Source organism: Lygodium microphyllum, chromosome 25 (genome assembly GCF_053477565.2).
Source record: "Lygodium microphyllum isolate KBCC chromosome 25, Lygodium_microphyllum_v1.1.10, whole genome shotgun sequence".
Classification (NCBI taxonomy): domain Eukaryota; kingdom Viridiplantae; phylum Streptophyta; class Polypodiopsida; order Schizaeales; family Lygodiaceae; genus Lygodium; species Lygodium microphyllum.
Genome location: NC_141159.1, coordinates 99,300,124 through 99,309,960, shown reverse-complemented (window position 1 = coordinate 99,309,960; position 9,837 = coordinate 99,300,124). Strand labels below are relative to the sequence as shown.

General features: G+C 42.6%; 1 protein-coding gene across 1 annotated transcript; it reads right to left on the bottom strand.

Annotated features, from left to right (window-relative positions):
- Nucleotides 1-5,898: 5,898 nt before the first annotated feature.
- On the bottom strand, nucleotides 5,899-8,347 carry LOC148014545 (high affinity nitrate transporter 2.4-like). Its single transcript, XM_087666410.1, has 2 exons — nucleotides 6,606-8,347; nucleotides 5,899-6,432 (listed from the first exon to the last, which is right to left on the bottom strand). Exons 1-2 carry the CDS (start codon nucleotides 7,871-7,873, stop codon nucleotides 6,048-6,050), a joined length of 1,653 nt encoding a protein of 550 aa, XP_087522536.1. The 5' UTR covers nucleotides 7,874-8,347; the 3' UTR covers nucleotides 5,899-6,047.
- Nucleotides 8,348-9,837: the final 1,490 nt, after the last annotated feature.

The window sequence follows — 9,837 nt, the reverse complement described above, 5'->3', positions numbered from 1 at the left end:
AATGCATGAGTTTCCTTTGGATATACAACAAAAAATTGAGGTTTTTGATCCATCTATCTCATTCTTTATGAGGAATGAGCTTGATGCAAGTTTTATTGAGCACTGGCTCAATTTGATTGACTTCGATACTTTGGAGCTGCTTATAATTCCATATAATGAAAAGTAAGTGATTCAATATTCTATTAGAGTTTTTGAGATTTTATCCTACTAATTTGTTGAGATATGATTGCTTTTAGTTCTCATTGGAGCTTGATTGCAATAGACCTTGTGGATAAGCAATGCTTTTTAATCAACTCTATGAAAGGAAGCCATGGAAATGCTAAATTGTAAGTTATATTATCCAAGGGCTCCTTGATATTTCAATTCTTTTTTTTGTAAGTACTCTAAATTTCAACATATTTTATATACAGAGGTGCCAAAAGATTAATTGAAGAGCTAGAGAAAAGACCCCCTATGCCATCTGATTTGCTTGCAACAATGCAATATAGACAAGTTGCAGTAAGTTATTCATTAAAATAATTGAAACATGAGTTTGTTCTATGAACTACCATTCGTCCTCTTTATAGTTTTACTTTGTGTTGGTGGTTGCAGTGTCCCCATCAGGATGATAGCCATTCTTGTGGCTGGAGGGTGATTGCAAATGCTAGAAGAATGGTTAACTTTGTTTATCTTAATGATGATAAACATGTAAAGGTAATATGAAAGATGCTAAACTTTAAGATAGATATTAATTGAAAATAGTCCATTGATGATAAAAATATAGTCTATTGTAAGAACAATAATGAACTAAAACTCTTTTTTCTATAAATGTGTGACAGTTTTCGAAGGATTGCTATACATCTGAGCATATTTGGTACATCAGAGCAAAGCTCTTGAAGTATATGATAATCAATTGTATACAACCAACAACAGAGATTGGTGGGGATTTGCACCATGAAGGAGATGTGGTGCCTATAACCACGGAAGGAAAATCCACAGCTTCAACACCTTCTATACCCAAGACATCAAAGAAAGGCAAAAGGACTCCTAGAAAGGATAGTTCTCCAAAAAAGAAATAGCTTTGCCATATCGCCTTGTAGGCCTTCATATATAGAAATTTGCCCTTCAGCCCTTGTATATCTCATAGAGATGGCAGATAGACATCTGCTACAAAATTTGTACATGTATTTTATATTGATAGTAAAGATATCTTTTCTTGAATGTCATTGCAGTGTATTTTATTTTCTCTCCTTTTCGATATCTGCAAAAAATAAATTACAAATGTTTGTTAGTTAGAAAGTGAGATCTTGATATACATCTAAGTAGATATAATATGATGTGAAAACTTACTCGTTTCTTGTCAAGTTGGAATACAAAGGAGCATGGTAGTTCAATGTCTTCATTTTGTAAATCCATCCTCACTTGATGTAGCGTACATGATTTTCTGATCTTTAAGATTGCAATAATATACTCGTTGAACCAAATATCAAGATCCACAATAGGATCCTTGCTGAAATCATTAAGATTCTGGTCTAAAGCAACTAGACTACTACCAACAAAATGCCATCGACTATAGTAAAAGCTAAGGATAAAATTTTGAGTAGCAATCATATATTTACAAGCTATAGAGTCTTGATCTATCTTACATATAATTTTTCCTTCTGTCCTTGTATCCCATCCTTCATCAACAAATTGTATGATATGATCATATGTTAGTCTCTTCACTGAAAGCATGGTTTTTGTTATTCTTATCTCCATATTAGAGAAGAAATCAATAAATATATTAATAGGCATAAATAAAGTAACTTTGCTTAGCCTACTTGAGATATTAGATTTTAGTGCTTTCTGGATCTCAGAAAATATCTTACATCTATAGCCCTCACTAGTAGCTGGACTTGGCAAAGGCCACTCAAAGCTTGAAAAATCTGGCAAAGGAAGGAGTTTTATTGATCCCCATTGGCAACACCGCATAGGAATAACATAAGAATGGTCATAAAAGAATATTCCATTCTCTGCAAGCTCTGTCTTCTTTCTACCTCTATACATTTCTTCTCCAATTGAACCATGTATAACATCAATAACATCAATAATAGATTCCACTGGTTGCCATTCCTCAAGATTAGAGGGATAGACATCTACAAGACAAACAAATATTATAATGGAAAAACCTAAACCATGTTTAAGAAAGGAAAAACTTTAAGAATCAAATTCTTACAATTTGGTCTATGCATTGGAAGCTTTGAAGATCCAGGTTTCAAACACAGCTCTCTATGCATGAACACATGTTGCACTAGTACCTCTTTGATACTATTCTTATTTGCTCCAAGCTTAAAATCTCGGATTCTGCCCTTCCAAGCAGAGATAAACGAGCTCTCATGTCTTTGCCTTTTTCCACGTTTTGCTTGTTGCATGGTGATCCAACTACCTTTGCTAATGATAGTAGGAATCCATCTTCCATCAGTTTGGAATGAGTTAAACACTGATATGGATGTGATTTGGGAGCTTGGACGCCTTGTTGAAGGTCGAATTTCTGTATCCATGGTAGAAGAGAGAGATACATGCACACAGAGAGAGAGAGAGAGAGAGAGAGAGAGAGAGAGAGAGAGAGAGAGAGAGATAGAGAGAGAGAGAGAGAGAGAGAGAGAGAGAGAGAGAGAGAGAGAGAGAGAGAGAGAGAGAGAGGACTAGGCTATCATAACGGAGGGAAAAACAATAGAGGAATAAAAGAAACGAGGGAAAAAACTGAGCGCCATGCTTTTCACCAATTTGAATTTCGATTACATCAGTCATTATCATTAATCTAGAAACATCATTAAATAAAAGTAGCCGAGACTCTATGCCATTAATGCAAAATATGTCATAATCACGAATATAAGAGACTAAAAATACATAATAAAAATACAAATTCGTAATATTATCATATTTATATATTTTTGTAAAATGATTTTTTATTTTTTTTAAATTAGAAGTTCCGTTACGGAGGCTTTGCTCTTATTGGTCTAGAGCACTCTCTCTCCACATCCTAAAAGGCATTTTCGAGACCTCAAAACTCCCCTAATGCCTCAATCCTACGCTCATTTGCGTGTCTTTGGTTATGAGGCTTTCTACCATGGTCCCAAGGAAACGTGTTATAAGTTGGATCCTAAGTCTGTGAAATGCATCTTTCTTGGTTATGGAGATGCAAGTGAGATGGGGTATCGTCTATGGGATTTGCAAGCTGCTCAGAAGGTCATCCGCAGCCATGATGTTGCTTTCCATGAAGAGAAAATGATAAGCAGCCTAAGCAAGTCATTGAGGTACAAAAAAGGGTGATATTTCAAGACTAGAGATATACATTAACCAGATGAATTTGCACCCTCTATGGATCATGTTATGGTAACAAATGCTTGTGTGCCTCTTACCTATGATGAGGCCATGCGTAGAGGTGATAGTCCCTCCAAGGAAAGAGCCATGTAGTCAAAATATGACTCACTGTAGAAAAATCATACGTGAGATTTGGTTCCTTTGTCTAGTGAAAAACTTACTTTGCCATGCAAATGGGTGTACAAGTTGAAAAGTACCACTAGATACCCCAAGCCAGCTTATAAGGCCACATTGGTTACTAAGGGTTTTAAACAGAAGCATAGTGTTGACTTCGATGAAGTCTTCTCTCCTATCATCAAGTTGACAACCCGATGCTTGTATTGGCTTTGTTTGTGCAACTAGATCTAGACCTCTATCAGGTAGATATAAAGACGGCTTTCTTACATCATGGAGACTTGCATGATGAGATTTATATACATCAGCCTAAGGGCTTTAAGGAAAAAGGAATGGAACACCTAGTGCGCAAGTTGAGAAAGAGCCTTTATGCCCTTAAGTAGACACCTAAGGAATGGTACCATCCGTTTGATACTTTCAGGTTGATTGCTGGGAGTGCTCATGATAACCTGGATGCCTTGAAAAATCAGCTCAAAAAGAGCTTTTAGATGAAGGACATAGGACAAGCCTCACATATTCTTGGGATATGCATCACATGCGATCACTCTAAGGGTCTCCTCTACTTGTCACAAAAGGAGTACATCCACAGGGTTCTTCAAACATAGCTAAAGGGCTCATAATATTATCTATAACTATCCCTAGCTTAGTCTCTTCAACATTCACCAAAATCCTACTTACTAGTTTATGTCGTTATGTAAATATTTTAAAACTTAAGGTCAAAAATAAAGTATAACCAGTGTAGTAAGCATATTATCCCAACTAGACCAACAAGTGTACAACTCACACATTTTGCATAGTTATTGGCATGTCCATATTGATATGTAACTTTTGCCCTTGTGAGGATTTTCCTTAGAAAAAAAGTAAGCTACTAATGTATGACTCACACGGTTTGCATGGGTGTGGACACATTCATATCACGTTAGTATTTGTTTCCTTATGAGGAATTTCATTAGAAAATAATTAAAGAACATGTACTCGACAAGAAATAAATATAAATGCTAGTAGGCTTTATGTTTTTTTTTTGTCATTATATAGTGATATATTAATAAGATATATACCTCATTCCTTGCTTCAAAGTGCATCTCTCTATCCAATGACTTGAATATATTACAACTCTACACTATTCTAGATTGAGATTGATACAAACTCTATAGTACTCTACATTGAGATAGATACAAATTCTATAATAATGTAGACCAAGATTCTAAACCAAATTTTTTGTATCCCCGAAATTTCCACACTAAATCATAGTGACAAAATGGGACCCTCCTAGAGCTTTTACATCTTTCACAATCGAACTTAACCATGCAAACCACCATGCAATTAGAATTGTACAATGCACGAGATGTGGGCCCCAATCTTTGGGGTTCCAAAGTTTAAAAAGAAATTGTAGCCTATGTTTTGGATCTCCCACACTAAATCCACCTTAATATCCAATCAAGTACTACTACTTTGACCAACTAATTACTATATACCTTACTAAGTTAAATTTAGAAATGTGCATTTCACATCTTGGCTAGTGTACATACAATGTGAGTGAGACACCATTGAAGTGTGTGTGAACACAAAATAGATGACCATATATAGCATACATGGGAAGGGAGTGAAATAATTGAGTAATGTAGCCTGTGTTTTGGATCTCATGCACTAAATCCACCTTATTCAATGAAGTACTACTACTTTGACCAACCAACTTTTATATATGTTCACATTGCAACTTTTACTTTATGGTTGTACCTTGGTGACTTTGTAGCGAGTGTACATAGGATATGAAGGCGACATTAGAGTATGTGTGACAAAGCAAAATAGATGGCCATATGCAACATACACGAGATAGGAGTTAACTATTGAGCAATTTAGCCGATGTTTTGGATCTCACATACCAAATCCACCTTATCCAATCAATTACAAGGACTTTCATACATTTTGGATCTCACACATGAAACCTACCTTATCCAATCAAATACAACTACTTTGACTAATCATTTCACATATATGTCTACGCCACTACCTTTTATTTATGGGTGTGTTTGTGTGACTTTTAGCTACATGAAGGTGACAACATTGATGAATGAGAGAGAGAGAGAGAGAGAGAGAGAGACACACACACACACACACACACAAAGCAAACATAAATGACTATACATAACATTCATACGTGAAATAATTGAGCAATCCTAAGTGTATTGATAAATATAGAAGCACATGGCTAGGAATGGCATGTTAGGGCATGCGTGTATAGAACTTCAAAAGGGAATTGATTCGACTTGTCGTCGTCTTGAATGGCCAAGTTGGAGGAGCCAGTTCTTTGGTAGGGTACATGAATGTGGGCAAAAAAGGGGCGCCATCAAGGTAGTGGCATATGTGGTCACAATATACAACATCATCAAAACTAAAATAGAGGGTAATTAGGGCCGTGGGCCACACCACAAATTGACTAGACTAAGTTCTTGAAGTGGAGCAAGTAAAGCGAAGCCTTAGGGGTAAGGAGAGAATTGGAGGACGAGGCTGCTTCAACTTTACTTGGGGCAACTCCAAAGAGAGTCGAGTTATTCGTGGTGAGATTAGGGGGTGGGTGGTAAGTAGCCAGCTTAGACTGTGGCGCGGGCTGGCGTGGTGCCCTTGGGAGGGGTGAGGGCGGCGGGGGCGATCTTGCGCCCGCGCTCCCCGCGGCTGTTCTGGGCGAACTTCATGCTGGCGTGGTGCATGCCCTTCTCCTGCTCCGCGGCGGACCATTCCTTGGCGTAGTAGGACTCCTCCGTGGCGTCGGGCTTCTTGGACGGCGGCAGGAACATCCCCCCCCACTGCGGGAAATACACCAGCCCCAGAGGCAGCGTGCAGCACAGCACCATTATCCCCATGTACATGATGCCTGTCTGCTCCGAGTAGCTCGACGACGTAAAGAAGAGCAGCTGCGTCAGCATGGAACCAAAGGTTCCTCCCGCCCCTGTGCAGCCCGAGATGATTCCCAAAGACCTGCAATTCATCGTGTCATCATATCATTTTTATGTGCCTATTGTAACCTAAGGTTGAAGATGAAGAAGAACGATGGGAAATGTTAAATAAGAACTCGTCTGGCCGATCCCACTGCCACATTGAATCGCCGCTGCGAAGGAGTCTTATTACTTAAGCGTATGCAGTATACGTACCTCCGTGAGATGAAGGGAATGATGCCGAAGGTGGCTCCCGCGCCGGCCTCCGCGAAGATGGAGAAGACGATCATCGCCGTGATGGCCCCGGCCAGGTTGTTCAGCAGCCCCAGCACGATGCAGAAGACGCCGCCCAGGGACTCCACGATGTACAGCGCCCAGAGGCGGCCCCTCATGCCGGCCTTCCGGGCGGCGTAGTCGGAGAGCACCCCGCCGAAGGGGCGGGAGAAGAAGTTGGCCATGCCAAAGATGGAGGCGATGATGCCGGCGGTGTGGAGGTTGAGGTTGAAGCGGTCGTAGAAGTACTGGGCGATGATGTTGTCCATGGTGAGCTCCACGCCGAAGCAGTAGCCGTAGGAGAGGGCGAAGATCCACGTGCGGTAGTTGGTGACGGCGTAGGTGAAGACCTTGGAGAAGCTGTCCTTCACCTGCGCACCGGCCTTCTTCAGGTCCGTGTAGTTGCCGTCGGGGAGGTCCTGCCCCAACGTCAGGACGGCCAGGCCCATGATGATGTGCATGGTGCCCGGGACGAAGAAGGCCAGGCGCCACGCGACGAAGTCCGGCGAGCCGATGGCCCGCCCTCGGATGAGGTCGAAGACCAGGGGCATTATGAGCTGCGTCGCCCCCCCGCCCAGATTCCCCCACCCCGCCGTCGTCCCGTTGGCCGTCCCCACGATCTCCGCGTTGAACATTGAGCTCATCCAGAACTGGCACGACACGAACGTCGCCAGCGAGAACCCGATGAAGAAGCGCACCAGGATGAACCCCGTCGCCGTCGACACCGCCGACATCAGGAACACCGACGGCGCCGTCAGCATCACCATGAACGCGCAGCCGTAGCGCGGCCCGACCAGGTCGCACAGGGCTCCCATCAGCAGCCTCGAGGCTATGGAGCCCGACACCGACGCGATCCCGGCGTTGCCGACCTGCCTCTTGGTGAGGTCCAGGTTGTCGCGGATAACCGGCAGCAGCGGCGCGGCCGCGAAGCTGGACACGAAGCAGGTGAAGAAGGAGATCCAGGACAGGTGGAAGGTCCGCATGTGCGGCTTCGAGAACGACCATAGCTTGATCTTGGTGGCCTTGTGCTCGGAGTCCACCGGAAGGGAGAACTTGTGACCCGGATCGGCCCGCTCCGCTTCCGCCAATTCCTTGATGGAGCTGTGATCCACATTGAGCGCCGAGAGAGGGAAGGTAGCCTCCCGGCCTGTCACGCCGTGCATGGACATTCCCGGGTCTCCCCCAACAGTCCCGATCCCGGAGGCAGCCATGTCTGCTGATCCAGCCCGGATCGATTAATCTTTCGGGCGCTGCTAATACAACAGGACTCCAGATTAGGCCGGCGACAGCTAGTTGAGACCAACACGAAGTCTACTGGCGCTGCGTCCAGCTCTGATGCCCTTCCCCGTCCACCACTCCTCCCTTCTTATATGTACTCATCGGGTCCCCGACTCTTGAAATCGCGCTCCAGCCATGCCTCCTCTGCCCTCTGACGACTCTCTCCGTAGCCGCGTCCCACTCCCTAATGGCAAATGCGACCACTCGTACGCTATCGATACGATTTAGAATTCATATCAAACCAATGCTATTCCATCGAATATCTAGCCCTTTCTATGCTGTTAGAAGTAGATTCATGGGTGTTACCCCTGCCAAGCGTGCCCCTTCCCTGCCTGTGATTAATCGAACGTTTCTCCTTTTAGACGCACACGCGGCAGCCCCAGCGGCGCCCCCCAAGGCCTTCGTCCGCCGCATCACTCTAGCCCTTCAGAGGAGCCTTAACCCTCTCGTCGCCGCGGTCAACGCTCCTCCCAAGCATCGCCATAATCCGATCGATTGTGTCTTCGACATTGACGTCTCGGTGACGTTGACAGTCTCTTTAGTCAACCTCAAAAAAATCTTCCAGGCTTCCGCCCCCACGCTTTTCCACGGTAGTGGTGTTTTTTCCTATATCTGATATTGCACACCGAGAGATACACAACCACATTCTGGAATCTCCTAATGTTTTAAGGGAAAAAGGCGGCTGAAAATATGAAGTGACTGTAGTCTGTGACTCGTGAGCCCATGTTCCGCTTTCAAAGCAAAAAGATGGAACTTCATGATGCTGAAGTTTCCAAATCTGCCAAAGATAAAAGAACTATAAAATTGGGTCTTAGTGTCCTGGATGAAATGTACTAAGATTTGTATTCTACATCCATTTTCCTTTTAGGGTCATATTGTAGTTGCATAGTAGATTGTTGTCCATTTCCAGTACATATTAGCAATATCTATGTTCTATCAAGTTCCTCTCCCTTTCTCTGAAAAGACAATATTCTCTAAGGTAAAGAAGGCCAAAGGGAAACTTCAAACCCCTGTTGGTGTTGAAAATCGGAATCAAAGTGAGAGCCTAAAGATGTGTGCATAGTAGGGAGAGAGAGCTTAAGTACAAGAAGAAGATCTTGCTTAGTATGTTGCTCACAAGTACAACTAGTATGCTATCTCTTCACTTGACAGTGACGTCCAAGCTGTTTATATAGCCTCACTGTGGGCTAGGGTTAGGGTTTCCCCTGCCATCTACTTCATTCACACCTCATCTTCCCTCATTCACCCTTGCTTACTTACGGTTTCCATGCTACACTTCTAACACCCCCCTCAATGCCAAGGTGATATTGGATTACATAGCATGTAAATGATCCCCCCTCCCCCCCAAAATGAATCAATGGGATGACTTTATAAAATAGGCTACATGGATGTTTGTGGAAAGATCATACACCAGATACAAGAAATGTTGGTCCTCAAATGCTTTGGAGACATAGTTGACCTCCAATTCTTTGGGAACTTCAGGAGAGTTTGAACATTTACTAGTGACATGCCCTATTTGTTTATATTTGTTGCACTTCATTTTGTTGGGATATTTAGTAGTCACAGTTTGAACTAAGAGTTGTCCACATGTTGTTAAGGTAGATGCTACCTTCTTTTTTATTTCTCTTCATCCAAATAAGACTGAATGACACCTTCAAGTGTAGGATTTGGTACATTTGTTATAGTAGTGGCAAGAGTTGAAAAGATTTTTCTTGCGGTTTTCAAGTGTATTGCAATGGCATCTTCTTCAACAAAACTAGAGCTTGAACTAAAGCTAATTGAGCCATCAAACCCTTTGACATGTGGGAAATGAAGTTTCCGAGGTCTTCTCCTTGCTTGCATTCCAAGTTGAAGAATTCTATTTTGAGTAAGATTTTGAAATTCTTTCCTCTTGCAC